Genomic DNA, 25,105 nt, shown 5'->3' with positions numbered 1-25,105 from the left:
TCTTTTGCATGAAATTCAGACACAGCCTTTCATGTCGCAGATGTATTTAGGACGATCTAATACAGACGAAGCCCAGACCTGCGAGACACTCACTGATCTGAGGCTGCAAACCAGACACAGATTTGTGCTGCTGTGGCTGTATCCAAACCAGCAGGGACAGGAAGGAGGTCTTGGGGACAAAAGGTACTATATCAGCCCTGTTTTTAAACTGATTTTTGACACATTAATGTCTCAGGTTAGATCTTCTACTTTGGGGTCGATCTGGTAACTGTGATATAGTAGAGTACTCACACAACTGATGCCTTTTTCTGTGTTACATGCTTGGATTGACACTGTAAAACCACAGGCATTGTTTCCCAGCCCACGCTGCGGTGCCTGCGGTGTGGGATGGATCCATTAGTGAGCAGCCAGCAGCAGCAGCAGCATGGAGCCCAGCTCACTCGTGTGGCACAGTGCCCTCTGAGCCTCTTGTGTGCAGTAGGGCAATAAACCACTAATTAAAGAAACACAAAACACTAAACCAAAGGAAACCTCCTCGTGTCTCTTTCACACTCGCAGTCCTGGAGCAGAACAGCACAGGAGGAGGGAAAGCAGCCCTGGGTACCACACTGAGTGTGTGGCTCCACATCCCCGTGGCTGTGTCACTTTCAGGCAGCTGCCCAAGGAGCAGCACCACTCGTCTCCTTCATCTCCAGCCACACAAACACCCACGAGACACAGGAATTGGGCAGCCCCGAGCTGAACCACATCACCTTCCTGCTCTGGACAAAAAGCAACTGACCAAAACCAGCTCATTTTCCAACAGCTCAGTGCCTGTGCTCCATGCCCTGCAGTCACAGAGCCATCACATCCACCACACGGGAATGAGTGGGAACAGCTCCAGCAGCTGGAAAAAGCAGCAACACCACCCAGGAGCCGTGCACCAGTAAATCAGGTTGGGCACAGCACAGGAGTCACCCCTGCTTTCCCTGCCCAACTGTACCAAGGCACTCAGAACCACGGGCAAATGCATTTCCTTATATTACAGGATGAGACAGGCGGTCATTGTTAAACCTTTCACACTGGAAGGATCATCTGCAGAGTAACTGGGCACACAGAGAAGCTGTCACCATGGCCACGCTGCTGGCACAGAGGCAGCACCAGGAGCACAGGGTACCATGTCCACAGCCAAGCTCTGGGAAGTGTCACGCCTGACCAGGGAACTCATGTCCAAACCCACGTGCTGCAGAGCAAGATAATCCTGAAATGCGCTACGTCATCAACCCATTTCCATTTTTTCTCTTCTTTAGTATCTTCTATTCTGTAATCAAAGACCCAGCCCTACAGGCTGCTAGAATACACACTACCTGCTCTTTGCACTTGGCCAATAATATAAACATCTCATAATGGACAGTCTTGCCATGTTTCCAACAGCATCAAAACACTTATTTCCCTTAGAAACTGGCAATCACTGTTAACAGGCACACTTCTGAGAAATTCCTAATGTATTTTTAGGGTCTTCAAATGCTGCCAGGGCTCTTTTGGATACCATATATTCCACCTGTGCAGCAGAGGTTTCTTTGGCAGAAGAAACATCAGCCCCTTGTGGGTGATGAAGATGGAATATTTGCCTGCCATACAACTGACCTAAGGGAAAGGGAACTGGGAGACCTCTAATCCAAACAAACGTCAATAAAGATGTCGAAGTTTTGGTGTTTCCAGAACTTAATGCACCAGATCCTCTGTTTTAATTAAAAATAAGTGCTGGCTTCCATTTGCACTACCTTGGCAGACTCTGAGATCTTGGGGGTTACAGAGGCAGCTGCCTCCCAGCACAGTTTGGGAACAGGAGAAAAAATGCAGCTATTATTGGACACCACTTCTAAAATCATCGAACCATGGAATCGTTAAGGGGAGAAAAGATCTCTAAGATCATTGAGTCCAACTATCAACCCAGCCCTGCCAGGTCCACCACTAAACCATATCCCCAGGTGCCACATCCACACGCCTTCTGAACCATCCCCTGAGCAGCCTATTCTAACGCCTCACCAATAAAATGGAAATTTAAAAAGCCATCGCTGCTCCTTTGTTTCTTGTGCTTTTAAATAAAAGCAAAAGAAATGAGAGACAAAACTTTTGAAAAGAACATTAGAAAATAAAATATCCTTCTTCTCCAGCAGCTCTGGGATTTGTTTTCAAGCCTGAGCACTGAGGCTTGATTCCTACATCTGCCAGGAGGAATGTGAACATAGAATTTCTCTCCCAGATCGGAATCACAAGCATCAAGTAGCATTTTACAGCACAGCATTTTCACCTCTGGACTGTAGAATTCTGTATTCATCCAGAGAACAGAAAAATGTCAACACTGAAACTGCAAATATTTTTTTTTCCTCAAAACCTACAACAGCAAAGTGGTTAAGCACAATCCACTAGGAAACGGATAATGGAAATTTAAATAACAGAGGCAAACAAAAGAGCTGAATGCTGCTCCACCTCCGCCTTGACAGATGGGTTGTCCCTTGACTGAGTTTGACCTGAATTTTCACTTACAAAGTAAAGTAAACAGAAACCCAAATCCAGATCTATTATATCACTGTTGTCATCTTACACATAGAATGAAGAGTTTAAGAAATATACACATAAAATACTCCTAATCCAAATAATAACAATAAAAAAACACTTTATAACTGTTTGCTCCTGACTTTAACTTCTCAGTATGGTTAGCTGAGCACATCAGGTTAGAAAATCAGGTTAAATTTATTTAGGATTTCAATATCTTACCATGCATATTTATCTTACTATATGGCAATTTAGTGTCTAACCTAAACAACCTTTTATTTAAAAAAAAAAAGAAGAAAGAAAGAAAGAAAGAAAGAAAGAAAGAAAGAAAGAAAGAAAGAAAGAAAGAGAGAGAGAGAAAGAGAGAAAGAGAGAGAGAGAGAGAGAGAGAAGAGAGAAAGAGAGAAAGAGAGAAAGAGAGAAAGAGAGAAAGAGAGAAAGAGAGAGAGAGAGAGAGAAAGAGAGAAAGAGAGAAAGAGAGAAAGAGAGAAAGAGAGAAAGAGAGAAAGAGAGAAAGAGAGAAAGAGAGAAAGAGAGAAAGAGAGAAAGAAAGAAAGAAAGAAAGAAAGAAAGAAAGAAAGAAAGAAAGAAAGAAAGAAAGAAAAACTCAAGTGCCTTTGTATCATTATTCTGTAGATTTTTACAACTGTGACAAGACAGAAAAACAAAAAGAGTAGAATTTCTTTCACATTCATTTCTTGCACCTTTTTCAGAGGTGATTTTTTGGGGTTTTTTTTTTACTGCATGAAAGTGCTTATGTTTGAATCTGTTGTTGGATGTAAGGCTTAAGGCAAAACTGAAACATCTTTCTGAAAAGAAACCTGAATTCTATTTGAAATAGTATGGAAAAAAATCCAACCTTTTAAATAAAGAAACTCTTTAAAAGGTTCAAATTGGATCCATAGCTATGGATGCTGTTTTGATGTTATATCTTTTATTTTCATGAATATAATGTTTCTACAGCAAAATAGTTTCTGAGCAAAAGTGGACCCGTCTCGAAGCCTACTGATGTTTGGCTGTTCAATTGTTGTCATTTCAGGTGTTTTCAAAAAGGTCTGTCCCTCACTTTCCTCTTCCTTTGTCCCTTTTCCTTCTCTTTTGAGAAAAGTGGAACCTCCAGACTGAAAAGATATTTTATCAAAAACGTCCCCATCTCTGTGCCCCTGACACAGCATGTCCAGGCTTCCACATGCTTATGCTCCTCTCCAAGTAAGAGAGAGTTATTTACAGCCCTGCTGTCAGACACCAGTAAATTAAATAACCCTGGTAATAAATTAGGCATCTTTGCCATTTCATTATAAATTAGGAGGCAGGATGAGGACGTGGCCCCTCTGCTCTGGTGGCCCTTGGTGGCATTCAGCTCACCATTCCTGTTACCTGCAAGAACTGGGCAGTGGTGGAAGGCAAAGCCCTGGCAGACCAGCAGCTCAGGGCCCACAGTTAAAGCACATCTCGGGATATTCAGTTTTACAGAAGTTTAATTTACAGTGGTGCTTGCTTAGAAACGGGAAACGTCGGCCAGGAAAATGCAGGAGCACAAATAAGGCACTTCTTTCCTGGTTTACAGCACACACCTGGCTGCCTGCCAGCCCCCACTACAGGGTTATGCAAATGCATTTACTCTTCTTTATCAGTAGCCAAAATACCACTGCTGGGGTAAAGCAACATCTGTAAGACGGGGGCCACTCTTCAGAAGAACAGCAGCAAATCTGCTGCACAACAAAAACAAGGAGGACTCTACCAGGGGCTGCTTAAAGAGAGTCACTGTCAGGAGTATTTGATATCTGTGACACTCCAACCCTGGAACTAAACACAGACTGGATTTTGGGCTGGATTTCCAGCTTTGAATTTTAGGTGCAAAGAAGAAGGGAAAAGTGTGTGAGTGTCTGGATGCTGTAACATGACGTGACCTTTTCTCCTCTACTCAATCAATGGGCTTTGCACTTGCATTTAGAGTAAGAGCAAAGGATGGGTCAGGCCCAGCTCTGCAGTAAATCTGAGACACAAGCTCAGCAGAAAAAGACTGCCAGGAGGTGGCTAATGGAGCTGTACACTCCCAAAAAAAGGGGGCTAGATCAGCAAAAAACCCAGAAAGGAACAAGAAAGAAGACAGCTCGATCAGGGATTGTCAGTAAAACTAAAGTTCCCAGCACACTCTGCACTGGCATCCAGAAATTCAATGTATAACACAGAAGAGGAAACATTTATAGAAAGCTTCCATTCTTAGAGGAAATACAGCAGTGAGTGTGTGAGGGCAGAGCAAGTGAAATTTTAACAAAATCAGGATCCCCTTCCCAGAGCCTCTGATAAGGAATGAGATACAAGAGGCAGGAGAAAGCTAACAAGTGTTAACAGACACAAACCTGCTGCTGGTCACACTGTGGAATAAAACACAAGTGACTCCATTAAAGTCAAGCAGCTACATGAGCATAAAATCTGTATATTTAGAATCAGCATATATTAAGAGATGAGTAAAAAGTCAAGATGTTAGAAACTGCTGAAACATTTCACAAAGCTTGACTTTTTCCGACTGATAAAAAAATGCTTCATAGTTGGCTGTGGGTGTAATAGGAGTGGGTAAGAAAAAAGGTTAGAATTCGTATTTTCACCTCTGTGTGTGTGCAAGATCACTGCAGAAATTAACAGGGGTAGAGAATTGTATGTAAAATAACTCCTTATCTCTCCCATTTGAGTTTGTGCAGGCGCCAGCAGCTATGGATTACTGAGAAACAGATTGATTTCTGCAAAATTCAAGAGCGGGATTTTTCAAGAACTTCCAATTTCCTTGAAAACCAGAGCACAGTAAGATCTCCAGAAATTCTGACTTTCTCAGAAGTCAATCAATTTATCAGTCATCTGTAGCTACTGGCACCAACCCAAATCCAACCTGAAGTCAAACAGCAGAGCTCAGCTTAAATTTAAATGTGAGAAATAGAAAGAATAAATCTTTCCATTATTTCCTGCGTATTACTGTAACCTTCACACTCAAATTACGGCAAAGTAACCTATATAGACAAAGAGAAATCATTAGATAAGGACAGAATCAACAACCTCCATCAAAGGTGGGCATGCCAGTCCCCTATCCCGTACCAGGAGCCAAGAGTTAGGCAGGAAGGCTCCTCAATAAGGACGACAATCCCAGATTTACCCACTGACCTCTTTCCAAATATATCTTCCAGCATATTCACAAGGCCAAACTTTTCAGACTTATTTCATCCTGCATTGATTTGTAAGAACGAAGGAGTTTAAGCAGATGCAGTCTTAGCCTCTTATACCAAATATATGCGGTACATGACCGAGAATGAAACCTCCCCCTCCCACAGCCAGGGCCCAGCAACAGCACAAAGTGATATATAATTCCATTTTTCCATTTCCTCAAAACAACAACAACAACAAAGACCTAGAAGAGAATTATTAAAAATACAAAACGAATTAAACAGTCGCAAATCATAGAAGAACGCAAAATCTTCAACACATGCTAGAAAGGAATTAAATCAAGAAGAGGTTCATAAAGAAAACACATAAAAAATTCCATTGAAAACCCAAGAACGGGGCTCATTCACTGTGACGCTGCCAGGCAGAGCCAGGTGCTCCATCACACAGACCCAGAGCAGGAATCACCCTTACCTCAGCGCTGCGTGCTTGCCATCGCTCCTGACACACCTGACCTGCCTGGTCTGGTAGCCGATCTCCACCTCCCCGGCATGGTGGTGGGGATGAGAGCCGGCAGGTCCGGCCGAGCTTCTCTCTCCAGAGTGCGACCCCAAATCCAGCATAGTCCTCCCCGCCAGCTCCACGTCCTTAGGCTGGGGCAGCCGGCATTCGCCCCAGGGGCCCAGGCGGAGGCTGTAGGTGTGCTCCTCCTCCCCGAGGGGACAGGCAGGAGCCGCACAGGCCCGGGACTCGGTCAGGTTGGGGCACGGGGCGCCGCCGTAGAGCGGAGGGGCGATGACGGCCCGGCGGCGGTGCTGCAGGCTGCCGGCGCAGCCCGTGCCGCACGGGGACCAGCCCGAGAACTGCGACACGACGCAGTCCCGAGGGCAGGGCACCAGGCAGGCCTGCTCTGCGGGCGGCTGGGGGCTGAAATACTCACAGATCTCGCCGGACACCACGGTCCGGTTCAGTTTCTGCAGGCAGCGGACGCTGCGGCGCTGCAGCCCGTGCTGTGCCGTGACACAATCCTCGGCTCCCGCCTCAGCACCCGCGGCCGGGACGAGCCCGCACCTGTCCCATCCCGAAACCTCCCACTCGAACAGCTCCAGGTGCCAGTCGCAGACTTTAAAGCACCTCCGCTGGCTCTCGGGTTTGTCCTGCTGGTCGCAGTTGGCGTGGAACGCGGTCCAGCCCTCGGCGTGGGTGCACCAGACGGCCCGGCTGCGAAGGCCCCCCGAGCCGCAGTCCCCGATGCAGCGGCCCCAGTGACCTGCAAGAGAAACGCCATGGAATAAATGCTCCCCGGGATCTGTCCTGACACCCGGCACTGCATCACACAACCACAACGCCACAAAGTCAGAACGGCTTGGGTTGGACGGCACCGTAAAGCTCATCCCATTCCAAACCGCTGCCATGTCCAGGGACACCTTTCCCTATCCCAGGTGGCTCCAAGCCCCATCCAACCTGGCCTCGGACACTTCCAGGGATGGGGCAGCCACAGCTGCTCTGGGCAACCTGTGCCAGGGCCTCCGCACCCTCTGATTAAAGAATTTCTTCCTCACATCTCACGTAAATCCTGCCTCTTTGAATTTAAATGCTCCCCATTCTCCTATCTTTATGTGTTAGAAAAATATAAATCATATATAAAATCTATAATCCATATCCTGTCTGTATTAAAAAGCAAATAACTACCAGCTGGCCCCTAAAACTAGTTAAATGCTTCCTAAAGGCAGCGAGTCGCTTCTCCCAGCGTGCTCACATCACTGAATCACTCGGAGAAATTTGGGGGGAAAAAAGAAAATGCCTCAGAGTGCTTCGAATTAAAGGCAAGCCTTTAATTTCTGCGGCAGTAAAATTCATCCCAAATGAATATTTAATTTCATTTGTACAAATTAATACAAAAGCGATCATAAAAGAACAATCATCTAATAGGAAAAGAAAGTCAAGTTAGATAAGAGGAAAACAGTCTTAATAGAGCAATTAGTCAACAGAATAAACTGCACTGGGAAGCCACAGAATCACCATCCAAAAGGGATAAACCAGTGAGGATAAATACATGAAAATAATCACCCTCAAGGTACACGGAGTAAATCATTTCCACTTGCAGCACGTGGCACTATGAGAGGTGGCAAAGCCATCATTCTGGAGGAGAAATTAAACCAAAATAAACCCCAGCAATGTCATTTTCAGTTTTGGAGCACATGAACATGCCTATGTAATCTATGAATCTTGAGGATTTGCAAGTGAAAGCAATCAGACAAGGCTAAACAGAACGATTTGTCTGTGAAAATATTATTCAATAAAAATCCACCAAATCAAAAAAAAATAATGATGGCTATAAAGTAAAAAATTGCTGGCAAACTGAAGAGCAAAGGTAGAGAAAAGCACTCAGGCCGAATCTTAACTATTAAAGGGATTTTGATGATCATCTCAAGGGGGTGTTATCTTGTTCCTAAGTCTAAAAACTTTCCAATACCTCATAAAAGAGACATTTTGTTCAGTACAAACACTGCATATGTAATTCTTGCCTGAAAATACACTGCAACTGCCCTATCTTTTCTACTTTTTCGAGGCTTGCAGCTTTCAATGAACTTGCGACAAATGAGTTGATTTATATTAAGCAACGCTACTGCAGTCAATTTTTTTAAAAAAATCGATTTTAAAACTACCGGAGTCAGTTACATGTTCATACTACAAAACCAAACGCACACAAAAGCCAAAACCAGTCCAATACCAGCTGCAATTATAATCCCAGGTATTTTGTTCAGGCAGTGGTGGTTTTGTTGGCAGTCCCCTTGTTCTTTGTGAATTGGAGGAATTGGTCCTCCAGAGACAGGGGCTTGACATCGTGTAATGAAAAATGAAAGTAAATAAATAAAAACTCCTGATTTTTATTTTTATTTCTTTAGGAAAGGAAGGAAAGCAGATAGGAAATGGATATAACTAAACTTCTTTTTCAATAGATCCCATGTTCCTCTTCAGGCCAGGGCTGCAGCTCTGCCCTCAGTCAGGCACCTTTTGCAGTGGTGGACAGGCTGGGGCAAGAGGGGATTGCAGAGCCCTCGAGGTTTAGACAGCTCCAGCTTTTGCTGAATCCCTCAGGCTATGTGCAAAAATCTTTGTCCCTTTTATGCCTCTGTTTCACACCAAAAGACATCAGACCAAGGTAAGGACTCAGCCATGACAGGTATCTTGAATGGGAAAAGGCAGCATCAAACTCCAGTGTGCTCTACAAGCTGTCCTAAACTAATTACAGGCTGTCAACAGAATCCAGTGTGCTTAAAAACTAAGTGAAAAAAAAAAAAAAAAGAAATCTTTAAATATGCTTTTGAAGTTCAGTTACAGGGAAGAGATCCATTGATAACTTAAACATTGGTCCTTGGTACTTCACCTTGATCTAACAGAATATTCTTTTCTAATGCCACCAAGATTTGAAACCAGACATCAGATTATGTAAATACTGTCATCTAAAGGTAACAGTCAAAATTCAGACCTCAACTCCTGGGTGGCTTTTTATTAACAGAGAAAAGTAACAATGATTAGGCATCACAACCTAATTGTATCATGATCTTATTTATTTCTTTGCAGCACTTCAGCAAAGGCGGTTTAGTTTTTTGAGATGTGGAAGTTTCCGTAAAGGAGAAGTTTCATTCTCACCAGTTTTATTTAAAGCAAAAATTTAAAAATAATTATTTCCCTTTAGCATTGAACAGAACAGTATTTTACACATCAATAGGCCCTTGAAACACATTAAACCAATCAAGGATTTACTATTTCTTAAGACAGTAAACTGCATTAAAAATAACATTAAACCCCCCCATGGAGGAATGCCAAGCAGTTGTAGCAGAGGAAATCACTCATCAAACTCACCACTGATCTTTCCCTATTGCACAGAACTTTTCTCTTCAGTACTTTTTATACGCTCCTGGGTGCTGCCCATGAACTGCTCTACTCATGAACAGCAGAATGACCACTCCTCACAGGAGTGAGACACTCAGCTGAAGCCAGAAGCAAGAACTAGCCATTATTTAAAGTCAGACGTGAATTTAGAATGACAAATTACAAAAAAAAAAAAAAAAACCCAAGCAAGAACTTGTAAGTAATTACACTGTCGTTAGACACGTTACAATTTGCAATTATTCCCTGGCAAACATGCTAAAAACAAAGCCTGCTCTTGGCATACTCAAAAAAGAGGGATGAAAAAGAAAGCCAAAAATCAGATGCAAAACCCATTACTATAGATTTTTTTTTTCACTTCCTGACAATCTCCTCAGGACGTGGCAGTAAACTTATCCACAATGTTTCACTGCTTAGTTAAATATCCTGTTCAGTAGCTTAAATGAGGAGAAAGCTGTAAATACTTCCTAGTCAATAGTCCACTTTGTAATTAGAATTTAATTATTTTTAGAAGGCTCATATTAAATTTACACTTTTCTCAAAATACATCTGAGTCAATTAAAAGAAACATCTCAGCACAATGTGAATTATAATATTAACTGTGTTATAAACCCACTGGAATTTAGGCATCAGAAGCCTGAATTTCAGAAACATGCTTTAAAACTCCCCATCTAGAATGAAAGGCCACTGGTAATTAAAGAAAAAGACTAAACAAAAGGAAATTAATGTCACAGTGATCTGTCTATAGGAAGTACAACAATATGAAGATAAAGGATTGATAGTCTGTGTCCTATGTGTTGTGACCTAATCAGATGTTTGATCACAGCAGGACACGGATGGGAGAAAGAAACTCTGCATGTACATGGAAACAGGGAGGCTCCAGGCTGGGTGTAAGGAAAAACCTCACTGCTGTGATGATAACCCCGGGAACAGGCTGCCCCAAAGGACAACAGAACCTCATCCTTGCAGGTTTCCAAGATCAGACTGAACAAACCCTGAGAAACCTGGCGTGTATTCAGTGCTGAACCTGCTCTGTGATGAGGTTTAACCAGATGACCTCCTGTGGTCCTTTTCAACCTGGGTTTCCCTATGTAGGAGCATTTAACTGAAAGCAAGGCTTTCTCCAGCAGGATGCCAAAAAAAACCCAAAAAGGTTTTCACTAATAAATAGCACTGAGATCTGCTCAGTACCAATAAACACACAGCAGCATGAATCAACCTGTTAGTCAGCCAAGCCAAAGAGAAGTTCAACCAAATCACTATTTCCAAAAATGAGAAGTGAAACAAAACTTGCTGGGCTCACACAAAAATCGTAACAGATAGATGAGGTGCCTTTGTTTATGAACAACTGTGAACAAAGACATCCCACTGTTTCTTTCAGGTCATCTGTAACACTACAAGCAATGACATGAAAGGGATTAGTAAGTCAAGACAATCTATTAAAGCAAAATTAGACATTGTTCTGTTTCTCATCTTTTATCAGCCAGAAAGAGCTGTACTATCACCCTGTACAGCTTCTCTAACCCCTTTCAAAACATGCAATAACACAGCAACTGGAGTTGATTTGATGCACTGTGCACTGACTTGTTTTTCCTGCCTGCAGGACCTACCTACAGCTGCACCATAATTGTGTCTGAAAAGGATGCAGTGACATCTGCTCTCTGACACACAGGTCACACACACATAGGGCAAGCAGGCTATCCAGACAATAATTACACTGTACAGACAAAATAAAACACCATTGAACACCAAACTTAGAAGAGGTATCCCAATAAAAGCTGCTTAGTAAGTATGTTATTACTTCATAAGAATTGCTAGAATAATTATGCTCTGTTTATTGTGACATTTTAGCTTAATTGAAACCATTTCACCATCGAAGAATTCATTCAATAATAAACATCTCCCACAATGACTCTGTCCCTGTTGCTATGCTCTGATTTGCAAACTTAGCAGAAGAGGAGCGATCAGTAAAATAGAATATTGTGTTAGTAATTTGTATCAGATAATAGATATGCTCCAGTGAAGGAACACTGAAAAAATTAATGGACACCCACTGGAATAGTCATATTTTCTACCCATTTTTACCTTCTCTTTCAGTTTAATTATCAAATTTAGGAGCAATTGTTCAAGACCTTAACAACTTGCTTTTGAACAGAATCTCCTAATTCTTATCCATCATAACAAAGACATGTAACTTCATTTACTGAAGAGTAACTCCACCAGACATGACATAACTCCCCAAAATCCCTGCAGCATCCACTTTAATTGAATACTTCTGCTTGAAACATTCCAGAATCCCTCTGAATGTCATCCTTCCACCAGGGCAAGGTTATGGGAAGTGCAAAGCTCCAACTCAGCCTGTGAATTCTGAGAACAGGTAACAACTGACTCAGAGAACACATGAGCCTATTCCTAATGGCACTACAGCTAATTAATCTTCACTGTTAGCAAGAGACAAAAAATAAATTCCACTGAATAAGGTTCATCAGAATAACTGGTTGCTTTATGAGATTTATGTAATTTTAATGTAATTTTATGAGAATTATGTATGTTTTATGAGATTTGGACGTATATTTATTTCTCATGTGCCAAGGCTGTTGAAGATCATAAAAGCTACAACACAGTTCCTCACGAATGTTTTTTATTTTTCTTGGCATGATACATAGGCATTGTGGTTCTTGGCATATCATGCCAAAAAAAGTAATTCTAAAGATTTAGATAAGGATACTACAGGCACATCTTTTCTTGCAGACTAAACAGGCTAAAATCTTTGGAGTCTAGCACACCAGATCTGGGATGTTTCAGTATTCCATAATACATGAAATAATATAATGTATTTCATAATATAATGTTAGTATAGCTGTAGTTGGCTGAACTGCCCATTCCCTTGCTTTCTAAAAGAGCCCTCCTGCCTCCTTGCCCGGCACCTACTGCCACATCTCAGCCAAAATATAGATTATTTTCCTAGCCTGTTCTTAACTGTCTCAATTATTTCCCTGTTTATTATTAACAGCAATTCATTAAATCCCTTTGTACTATAATCTTATGAAAGATTCTATACAAAAGACGATTGTTCTATCTGCAGTGTGTCACACAGGGCATAAAAAATTCCTCTGATTCCTGGAATTAATTTTAAATATCTGCAGCACTTTTTTAAACTTTCATGACCTACACAAATGAGCAATTCAGCAGCTTAGTTATTCATCTTATTTCAGATCTGAATAAATGTGAAATTTAGTGACTTACAGCCATGCAGCAGTTTGTTCCAATTTTACATTTCAGGTTTTTCCCTTATTATCCATATGCTGTAACACTCAAGACACACTCCAGCAAGAAAGACATTCTGCAGCAGAATGTAATGAACACTGCTGTTTATGAAAATACAGAGATTTACTAACCCCTTGGCACTGGAAGGCAGGACTTCCCAATATTAAGAACTAATGTAAACGGTATTAGCTGAGCTACTCAATCATGTGCCCACACCCCGGAGACAGCCCAGGGAAAAATATTCTTTCCTTTCAACTCTCAATTAAGAAACAGAAAAATAAAAAATACCCCCACACATTTCTGCTATATTCATCCAACATATTTTGAGGGTCTGTGAGAACAGATTTCTGGCCTTGACAGCAGTGGATATATACATTTAAGCTTATACCAAAATGTATATAAGCTTATGTACTGAAAAAGAAAAAGAACAAACAGATCTTATCAAGAGATTACAACTCTAAATTGTTTACTGCATGTGAGATTAAAACCACCTCAGTACTGGATTATAAATAGCTATAATCAAACTCTGGCCTTTTTGGAATTCCAAACATCTATGGAAACCAATTCTTTTTAAAACATAATAGCCTTTGTATGGTGTTTGTAAATGTAACCTTAAGAGCAAAAGAAATGTTTCTTCAGTCACTCCATCTTGACTCTGGGGTTTGTAATCCCCAACAGGAACTGTTATTTCTCAGTGGGGAAAAAAAAAAAATCCAAAACCAGAATCAACACAAGACAGGTTACAGAGCACCTCGTGTAACACAAACAGTGGTTCACCAGTGGGGGCCATGGGGGAACCATGGGCAGTGCTGGACACATTGCTAGCCCCCAGTTACACTTAAATCTTTTCTCCAGTCCACAGGAAATCTCAGTTCCCTTCAAAGTCAATGAAACAAGGAGTTGAGGAGATCCACTCTGATATTTGCAGAGAAGTAGAAGGAAGAGAGAGAGATTTGGGAATGGGGTTATTTCTTACTTGGCTCCAGGAACTGGGTGATTCAGAAGTCTCTCCAGTTGGATACAGCTCCCTACACCACTGCTTTCATACCAGCAAGCTTCACACAGACTTTTTTCTGCTTTTCCCACACACTGCCTTCCCCTTGCTGCCCTTCACATGGGTAGCACTCTGAGATATTTTTCAAGCATGCAAAGCCCAGGTGTCACCCCACGTCCACGTTCTGCTAACAGCCCAGCTGGGATGCACTCAGCTCTGGAGAGTCCACCTCACCTGCATCTTCACAAGGAACCTCAGCAAACATCACCAAGATCATAAAATCACGGAATGGTTTGAGTTGGAAGGGGCCATAAACATCATTTCATTCCAGTTTCCTGCCATGGGCAGGACTTTCCACTAGACCAGGTAACACCAAGCCCTGTCCAACCTGGCCTGGAACACTTCCAGGGAAATGGGGCAGCCACATTTTCTCTGAACAGCCTGTGCCAGGGCCTCCCCACCCTCACAGGGAAGAACTCATGAAGACAGTGAAGACTGGCACTCATGGACTCCTGAGAGAACCACGGTAAGACACTTTCTGTCAAAGGTCCACTGCTCTGAGACAAGGCCTTGGTGGGACAGCTGGGGGGACGCACTGGCACCAGTTCAACACCTGCTTATTCGAGCTCCAAGACACACAGAGAATTCTTACTTTAGATCTGTAATAATTCATTACCCAGAAAACACCGAAGATACAGCCCAACCTCTCTTCCAAATTGTGGCAACTGCGGTTTCTAATTTTCTTACCCTTTCATGAAGCCTAAATTATGTTTGTTCATTGAAATAACAGCAAAATTAAAATCTGTTTCAGAGAAAAAAAGTTGTGAAATAATACAGCAATCTGCACACCTGCAAAACCTTTCTGAAGTATCCAAATTTACTTCACAAGCGCATTATCACAGAAATACATGCATCCCCCTCCAGACATCATTTTAAGGGAGAACTATAATTTTTCTGCTCAACTTCATCCTATTTCCAAGTTACGTATTTTATAACCCACCACAGCCCAGAACCCACATACATTTTCAGCTACTGCAGCAATCAATATGTGATGGTAAAGGACGCAAAACCCAGAGCTGCTCATGGAGGTGCTACCAAGTGTGGCTGGGGTGAAAGAGAGGAGCTGCTTCACCTGTCCCTCAGCCTCCTGCAGAGCTGATGTACCTACAGGTGTGTCCTCCTGGGGAAGTTCTCCAGGTGGGACCTCTGGTGAGCCCCACTTGGAGCAGGCCCTGTCCCCTTGCTCTGGAGCAGAAGTGGGGCTGCCCACAGCGCTTGGAACAGCAAAGGTGAAACACAGACATCAGGTACTTCTACAGAAATACCTTCTCAACCATATGGGGCACTCATTATTCCTAATAAACATTATAGAAGAGCTATACAATGGGCAGGAGCCCCATGGAGCCCAACTGCTGCTAATTGGTATTTCTGCAAAGATGGAGAACACCTATAATAACAATTCCCTGGCAACAGCATAATTAATTCATGTGAAAAGTTCTATTTTTAAACATGTGCATTATCAATTCTATAGAAACTGGACCGAGGTTATTGTAGAACTGTACAAATTGCTTTTACTGGGCATTTTCACTTTATTTACAGTCCATATTTAATTATCCCCTTTCAATGATTAATAATTAAATTTCCATTTACTCTAGATACTCCACATTCTCGAGGAAAAGCGTTTTAGAAAAGCACAAGTCGCTGTGTTGTGTGGAAATAGCTGTACAGGAATAAACCAAGTGAGAAGCTATGCCAAAATGTGGAATATAAGTGTTCTCCAGCAGTAAATCAATGTCATTGTCCCACAGACACTGGGAGCACTGGCTGCTGACAGGAGGGTGGCTGAGCAATCTGAGAGGGACAAAGAGCTCCAGTTTCCAGTGCATAGCAGGGTGAAAAGTTTTGAGATGCCAGTGGTTTCCCCTTCAGGGAAGAAGGACAGGCATATGGCACATGCTAAAACAAAACAAACACACAAACCCAAAACCAAACCCAAAAACCCCCCCAAAAAGCTAAATCCAGTTCACAAAAGTTCAATTTGGAGAGGGGGGAAATTAATTAATGTAATAGGAAAGCAAGAACGAAGAAAATAATGTCCTAATTGAAATAACTCCCATCACATCATAAATTCTGCTTCTTGACAGCAGAACAGAATACTAAAATGCTTCAGTTTGCACTCAGGGAACATGATTACATTACCTCATTCAGGCTTGCAGGTGTTAAGATAAGAAAAATCTTGGGAATCTTGTGCCAAGAATTACAAAATATAACCAAGCACATCATGTCTGGATGAGTAGGTGAAGAAAGAAAAATCTCCATCCCATCTGGAGACAGATTTTGCCAGGCATCATTCCAAACGACTGCACATGCAGGTGAGAGCAAAATATGGTCAGATCAAGATCTGAACATCAGGCCAGACTGAGATCCAGGGATCGTATGAAGGAGCTGTATTAACCCATGAATTTTTCGACTAGTTTTAATTTTAATTTAGTTTTTTCCTTTCCCAGCTGAGATTGATTCCATGGAGCAAAAGCCAGTAATGCTCTAAGGATAAACAGAGAAGAGAGTACCATAGTTTGGGCCATAAATTGTGTCAGGCCCTTACCAGGAGCCCAAGAGTTTCAAGTCCTGCAAGGTGTTAACCCACGCTCCAGGCTGGGAACAAGCACGTTTAGGAGAAGGGGCAGAGTTTGGGATGCTTTTTTTTTTTTAATATCTGCACTACTGAAATAAAGAAAGCTGCAAGAAGAACATCAGTTCCAGTAAGTTAAAGATGGAAGTGTGTTCAAACATCAAACTGCACCCTGAAGTACTCAGGAGTCAGCCTTAGCAGACTGCTAGATCTTCGCTACCTCTTTGGCAGGTGTTTTGCTCACACTATCCTGAATTTATAGTGGGTTTGCATTTCTGAATGGCCTTCATCTATCACTGAAATCCTAACAGATGGACACCTTTACTTACATTTTCACAGCTTCAGCACAAGGGATAAAACCATCTCCTCTGAGAAGTTTAGGCAGCTGATAATACCTAATCCTGAGGCTGGTTTTCCTAGCACAGCCCCACATTTCTTTCAAAAACCACTACCAGATGTGGCAGGCAGCAGTCAGGTTTTCTGTTTGCTGAGCAGAGCCGAACAATCTTGAACTTGGAAATCCGGTCACTGTTGCCATAAAAGATCTCACGCCCTGACTTTTTGAAATAAAAGAACGGTGACAAGGGAAAATATCAGTTACAAATGCACATATGCTGTACGTGCATTTCACATCCAAACAAAGGCATCTGCTATCACAATGTCAGCCCACACTTTGCAACTGAAGATTTTTTAGAAAACAGACATTCTTGTGCACATAAGTAATCATTTAACAAGGCCTCCGAAAATGCAGCCCTTAATAGATTTAATTAACAGGTTAATGATGTGCATAGCATGCGTGCTCTCAAAAGCAAAGATTTTCACATTAAGCTTGTTTCTGTTTCACAGAAGCAGCTTTCTGTAGAATATCTGTGCTAATGTAATTACACATCTGGCACTTCTGCTGCTTTCAATTGCAGAGATATTTACAAACAGTGCTAGTAATTTGCACAAGAGCACCTATCTGTTCTACTGTTTTACACTACAAATAAAGATATTTGCATGAAAATCCAGCTGCAAAGAGTCCTCTTTTGTAGTCCTGAGTGGCTCTATTGAATGTATAAAATGATCGTTTAGCCTGCACAATAAATCTAACGCACTGATGTCATGACTGCCTGAGATACCTGAATAAACTAAGCCTGCCTCGGGTTTACCTTGATATAAAGGGGTCAAGTAAAAAAATTTTAGACAATTTTAAATTAAACATCAGCCCTGGTAATCATCTCTGGTCCCCTGTGCCACCACATGGCAAAACTAATGTTTTAAAATATAATTTCTTGGCGATGTTCATTCATCATCCTCACTGTAACTGGGAAATGATCGAAAACCAGGCCAGAATAATGGAAATCCCACATTATCTCCACCAGTATTGTCAAGATAATGCAGTGGTTATTAATTTAAATACGCCTCCAAGAACCATCACCACTTCAAACACGATTCAAGAAGATAAAAAGCCTCAAGCTGGTTTCAGTTCAATTTAGGTCACATTTAGGTTCATCAGATAGCACCTGAAATCCCTCAACCTACTAAATATTGACAGAAGATGTTGCTGCCCCAGTGTTTAATCAAAGGAGAGGATGAGCCCAAAAGTCCTGACTGAAAGGAGATGCTATCAAAGGAACCTTCCAACACCTGCTCAAGCTCAGCAATGGCAGAAAAGATAAGGCAAGAAAAGTATCCCTTTCCCCTTCATATCTTACGACACATCTGATTAAGAAAAATCATGAATTATTAAATAAAAGAAAAAGGATATATGTGTGAATGTGCATAATGCACATAACTGATGTCAAATATTTAAGTACACACAGACATATAAATACATGCTGTGAGACATTTATATCCGAATTATCCCATTTTTCTCACATTTTGGAATCAATCTGTGTTTTCCTGCTCAGTCTGTATCCAACACACCAGAAGCACATGTAAAATGTCAGGACTGCCATACCATGGGTTCTGAAATACCAGAGCCAGCTCCCAACCCCTCCCTCAGGAGACACTTCCAGTGCCTTGGAGGTCATGATGGAGGCTGGGGATACTTCTGAAGATCAGGTTATGACAGGGAATGGACAAAACACGGAAATCTGGTAACCTAATTATTCCCAAATCCCCTGAGAGTAATGCAGACAGGCAGAATGAGGAGCGATTTTGGGCAACAGGGCAATAAAAACACTTAGCTAATAACCCTGAACCACAGATTTCAAGTGGCTTTTCGTTTTGCTGTTTTATATGAGTAAGCTGTCTCCATATGAACCAGCTCATTAGCATGCCCCAGCTGGTTCATTAACCAGTACGCGAAGATTCAGTATCACCACAGGAAAACAAGACACTGCTACAGGAAGAAATCCCTTAAAAATGGTGAGGGCTATCCGGGCTGTTCCAGAAGGAAATCCAGCTCTTGGGTCTTCTACCCTGGTTTAAAGAATTGCAAAGTTCAGAGCAGAGTTTGTGTAACCATCCACAGGAAACCTGTCTACACCCACAGCAGATGGCGAACACTCAGCTGTAGACAAATCAGACTGCTACTTCTGTAAAATAAGAAAAATTGGCTTTCCCACTAAGGATACTGACATAACTGCTCTTAATTGAGTTTTAATTCCACTAGGAATTCTTTAATTCAATGAAGCCACTTGGAAACAGTATTCTATTATAAATGTCTATTCCTTTCTTAAGATTCCCATAACAAACTTCATTCAGAATATTCTGAGGTAAGTAAAGCCAATTTGATTTGGGATCCTTTGAACAGTAAGCCATATATTTTACATATACAAAGAGAAATGACTGGTCAAATGCAGAAATCAATGAAGAAAAGGGAGCTAAGAAAATGCAATCCATATTCATTACATGTTTAAAACATTTACAGTCTGCCTTATCTGAAGTTTAGAAATTCAAGATATTCATCATCTTTGAAAATTGATCTTAAATGACTTGTATTCCTTCTGCGATGATGCAGAAAGATTTTTAGTTTATACCTAATCTTGATACTGCTGCACATATAGAAAGGGTGTTCCAAAAAGCATAAACAGAAAGCAAAAGTGGGCTGTATATGGCTAATAATCTGCATAAACTTCAGGTCTTTTTAAAACAAGCAAAAATTCCAATTCCTTTAAACAATATTTACTGTTCCCAGGATGTGTTTTTTTAAAAATCCTTCCTTAAAGCTGGTATGCTAAATTTCCACTGTTTCTACTTTAATGCCTTAAGAGCAGAGAAAACACCTCCTGATCTCCGAGCTTGGTCACTGTAAGGCAATGTAGGCTGCACTGTCATGGGTTCTTTTACCAAAGGACCAGTTAGTTTTGTTGTCCCCTCACTCTTCCCAAACCACTCCACTGTACCATATTCCCTTTCTTCCAAGTATTCTCACTTAAACCAATAAAACACTCTTGACAGGAAAACTAAGCAACTAAATACTCTTCCACATTCATTTTTACTCATGCAAAACCACAGTATTAATGATGACTAAGTCACCATTTCCATTTATCTAAATTTGCCTGGTTATAATAGTTGCTGCCCAAAGAATTTTCCCCTGATAATGACGGATGTGTGATCACACACCATATCCACAGATATCCTTATTTATTTCCACAAGCCATCAGTTTGCACCAGACTATGAAAGCAGAAGCTTCCCACCATGTGTCCAGAAAGCCTCACACCAAACTTTGCAATAAAGGGAGAATAAAACAGTGTATGCACTCCTACATTTCCCTGTATCTTCTTAGCCCTTCAGGACAGCTTCCTGCAGGATCCTAGAGAAGAAACCATCAACATGAGCATCATATTTCTCCTGGGAGAAGATTCCAGATGCTGGCAACCCTCCCACCTCCCCAGGTGACACCCCCAGCCTTAGGATGCACGGGAGCAAGGGAAAGGTGTACAAGGTGGGAACTGTGTAACAACTTTACCCGTGTTACTCTTCTCCTTCACAATGATTAGATCTGGACTAACAGTGATGACCCTCTTACAGCTTCAGCCAAATTACCATTAATTAACTGGATTTATTTATCTCTTGATATCTCCTTGACCAAGAGGAGAAAAAATTTGCCTCGCAACACTTTGACTCATATTAGAGATACGGACTCTCCTTCTCAGTCCATACAGATCTGTGTGCTTTTATTCCTGAAACTGCAGTCCCAAATCCAGGAACAGGGAACCAGGTTCCCCCAGACCAGCCCAGGCAGAGCACTGTGCCAGAACACTGGCAAACACACAAGTGTCTGCTGTAATGCGACAGATTCAAATCCTGAGTCTTGGGAATAAATCAGCCTCAGTAAGTAGAAATAAAGATGTTTTGCATCAGCCCTCACAGTCTTTACATTTATAAGGTACTGCAATGCCTTGGAAAAACAAGTCACTATGGCTCCCTGACTACAAAGTTCAGAGTCTTGGGTATTGCAACAGACCTTAATCTTTTTAAGTAATTCATTTCATTTCATATGTAATAGCTGAAGAACACTATGCATAACAAAGAGACCTATGATAGAAACTGATTTAATTTTTTTAAAATACCAACTAATAAGAACATTTTATAAATTCTTCCTTAGATTAAGGACGTGTTAAAGCCCTGCTCAAGTTTCATATGTGAATAAACCCATCCATAAAAACAAGTCTGTAGGGCTTTCTATATTCATAATTTATGGGAAAAACAGATTTTCCCTATCGAAACTTTGGTGAGGCTTGAAAACACCTTTTTACAGTCACCCTAAAAAACCCTCCAAAATCATGCCATTATGATGAAATTGCTTATACAAGCTACATTAAAATATTAACCCATCATCAAGAATATAGATAAAGGGCATGCAGCAGTAACAACAGCATGTGCCATCAGGCCAACAGGGATTACAGCATTCAACAGCTGGACCATTAGAACAAGACACTGGGTGCCAATCACACTGATAAAAAATAAGGGGGGGGTTTACTGATCACCATGCCCCAGGGAGGAGGAAGAACAGCTGCTATTTCCTGCAGAATCCATCATATTTCCTCTCTTCAGGGAATTCAAGCCCTAGACAAATAAATTGGTCGGACAGGCACAAGAATTCGGTTTTTTCCAGTCTATTTTTGTGTATGTGTTTGCCAGCTCAAGGAGAAAAACACTTTTACAGCAAGAAAAAATATGTCTCCCTGCAACATCCATGTTCTTCACTCAGGGGGGTTGCAGTGTCAGTACCAGCAGACACTTGACAGAAGCATCCATGGCATCGTCTTCCAAAGGGAAACAGGGACAAACTGGTCTCTATTATGTCAATTTGAGGTGAGCACAGTCCACATTCCTACTCCATTTTTCATTTAACTCTGTCCTGCGTTTTGGATGTCGAATAATTAATTGCTAAGTTTCATTGATGAACCTCAGTTTGCCCAGAAACATTTTGAATTTTCAAATGAGTATCAGGCTGTTATGTAATTTCTTTTAAGAAGTCACAGGAAAGAATTCCGTATCGACTCAGACTCGCTTCCCACTGATGCCTAATCCATATTGCAATAATAATGTAAATTATCTCTGAGGAGTGGTTAGCCGTTGTGGTCAGATCACGTTGCAGGCAGACAAGCTCAACCAATACGTAAACTGTGAGGGAGAATGGAAAATGTGCTGATTATGTAAATGGAATTGTTTGAAGTCAAAGATGCGGGCCTGTATTTCACTGATAAAATGTGTAAAATAGGAAAAAAACACTGTGTAAGCAATTAAATTTAACTTTCTAATCAATAAAAGGCAAACTGGGACCTAAATCCACTTTATGGGATTTAGGAATCAAAGTCTTCCGGCAACTCAAAGACAGCTGTGATGCCCATTTGACTAGAGGGGAACTTACTGTAAGACAAAAATGTCACATTCTATCTTGATACCACACACAAGAGAGTCATGTGTCATTAGATTAAGATAATTTGGTCTAATGATGCTCCTGATCTTTAGTTCTGGCTGGCATTCTTTGTAAATAAAGCTGTACTCTCAACACTTTTGATGGCACCATCTCACAGGGGTTTGACAGATGAGCTCACCTGTCCTTGGATTCATTTTTCTGTAGGTTCAGTATTTCTCCAAGGACTCCAGAGATGGGAAGTATATTGTGCCTTTAAACTTGCACTTCATTTCAAATATTTCCATGTTGGCAGAACTGGGGTTGGTACCAACGTGCCCAGAGCTCCAAAGCATCAATTCTCCCACCGTGTCCTGTGAGGAGGGCACACAAAAACCAAACGTGGTGGCCCAACACAGAGGCTTTGATTTCACTGCTGGCTGCCAAATACAGAGTCCACTTCATTTTTCCTTCTCTCCTCATTCATTCATTTCGTACAGTCATAGAATAGTTTGGGTTGGAAGGATTTTAAAGACCATTTCATTCCAATCCCTGCCATGGGCAGGGACACTTTCCACTATTTCAGGTTGCTCCAGCCTGGCCTGAAACACTTTCAGGGTCATCCACAACTTCTCTGGCAACCTGTCCCAGTGCCTCACCGCTCTCACAGGGAAGAAATCTCATTTTCCTACGTTACCACTGAAACACGGCACGATCTGCCACCAAACGTGAACTCCTCTTCACAGAACTCAAAAAACTCAGCAGTTTCTGCAGACACTGCTTGTGCCAAGCTTCTTCTTTACCGCTGCCTGTGAATTGCTGTTCTGTGTTTTTCCTGCCATGAACTGCAGCTTTATCCATTTCTCTGCTTTTTAAAGCACTGTGCAGGGTCACAGTCTTACTGAAACAACAAATACCCTCTCTGGTGACATTTCTACATATGAAAAACAACTGGGAGCTACACACAACCCAAGTAGATAAACACAGAGATGTCTACTGATGCAGGAATAACTGAAAGAGAAATTTACAACACACAGCTGAGGCTGCAATGGTCAGACTTCAGTTTGCAAAGCAACAAATGACTGCCATCTGCAAGGCCTCTGATAGTTCACTAATTAATGATCAAGATTGCATTTGCTCCAGCATAATTTTCTGCTTTTATATGGATATCTTATTTGATTATAATTATCACAGACTGGAGAAGTTTATTAGGGCCAATCATTTTTTAATGCAATTAAAACCCCAGGGGAACAATACAAAGTAATTTTTATTGGTGATGAGAGCTTATAACCAAAAGGGAGGCTACTTATTGATCACAATTATTCCAAATTATAAAATTAAAACAAATTGCGTGAATTTTCCAATAGTTTTTTTGTTAACACGTGAGTTAAAACAACCAATTTGTGTTAAAAGTGACAGAATGAGCTGATCTTTGGGCTCCTTCTGGCTCCTCTGTATTCACCTGTTTGGGGAAGGGATTATACAGCCCTTTTCTCCCCCTGGATGAAATCACCCAGTCTCAAAATAGCTCTCTGGGCTATTGCCTCTGCTTCCCAACCCTGTTAACACAACACCTCTAATTCTTTCCCTTCCACAACACTGTGACACTTCCCATTAGAATGAGTCCAAAAACCATTTCTCCACAGCACAAATAATTATTTATTCTTTCACCCAAAGGTATTAACATGGAGATTGGAGGGTAAAAACAATAAGAAGTCTCTATGAATGGATTCTATGTACATACACTTTATCCTGTTCTTTTATACATTTTTAGAATACCTCCACCTCGGTGTTGGTAAAACAAATCATTCTCTTTCCCATTCTGTCACTCTCTCTCTCTCTCTCTATTGTCATCCTAAAGGTGTTCCTTTTCTTTCTCCGCCCAGACAAGAGCCTTTCAGGGTTTAGTATGCTCCTTACTCCAAGACCTGCTTAAGAAAAGCAATCCATAGCACACTGATGGGTGCCACAATGTGATTTATTTCCATTGCACAGTTCCACACAGTTTCCCCTGAGAACCCAAGTAATCACTGTGAGAACATCTCATCACTGCCACTGGTTTAGCCCCATTTGCTCCCCCTTAAGAGAGCCTTTTGATTTACCATCTTGCATTTAAGCAAGATAATCTTATAGCATGTTCCAAATTCCACTACAGTGTCCTAAAAAAATGGTCAATTTTGAGAAATAATGTTTAGCTAGTCAATCTGCACTGGATGGCTGTCTGCACAGCTGTTTCCAAACAATACAGACAACATCCTACTACTCCTTACACCACACCATTTAAGCATTTTGTAGTTCTGATGAATGAGACCCAGTGTCTGATATGCCATTCAGAAATTGGAAAGAAACTACCATTAAAAAAAAAAAAAAAGTTCTAGAGAAGATATTTCACATTTTCTTAGCAAAAACAGACCTAAGAAAATAATCTGTAGAGGAACAAAAGGCAGATCAGGGAAATACCAGCCAGCATTCTTGAAGTAAATAACCTTTCTCCAGGCAGCTCCACCCCTCTGCTGGGGTATTTACAGCAGGACAGGCTTTCCACCAGCAGGTACCCAGAGCAGGAGCACCCAGAGCCAGGACACCTTCACTGCCATCAGCCACCTCACAGGGACCAAGGAGAGCTACAAAGGCACAGTGGAAAAAGGCTGACTTCCATATAAATCAGCTTCCTCTGATTGTTCTTATGAATTACATAAGAGAACTATCAGAAGAGCCAACTGTGACTGGCACTGAACAATTTTCCTAAGTGTGCTTAACAGCACAGAATACAGGCATTTCTTCCTGCGTCAATATTCCACTGCAAAAGCTTTTCTCCCAAGGCTTAGAGAA

General features: G+C 41.5%; 1 protein-coding gene across 1 annotated transcript in view; it reads right to left on the bottom strand.

Moving 5' to 3' along the window:
* The window catches only part of THSD7B (thrombospondin type 1 domain containing 7B), a 241,849-nt gene that overhangs the window by 185,295 nt on the left and 31,449 nt on the right, over positions 1 to 25,105 (bottom strand). Inside the window, exon 2 of the mRNA XM_066190387.1 lies at positions 6,166 to 6,961. Within this exon, the coding sequence (XP_066046484.1) occupies positions 6,166 to 6,961 (796 nt within the window). The remainder of the gene's footprint in view (positions 1 to 6,165; positions 6,962 to 25,105) is intronic.

Source organism: Chamaea fasciata, unplaced genomic scaffold (assembly GCF_029207755.1).
Source record: "Chamaea fasciata isolate MVZ Bird 193981 ecotype frontalis unplaced genomic scaffold, bChaFas1.0.hap1 SCAF_8, whole genome shotgun sequence".
NCBI lineage: Eukaryota > Metazoa > Chordata > Aves > Passeriformes > Sylviidae > Chamaea > Chamaea fasciata.
The sequence above is the reverse complement of the archived record's forward strand: the minus strand, read 5'-3'. Positions and strand labels throughout refer to the sequence as shown.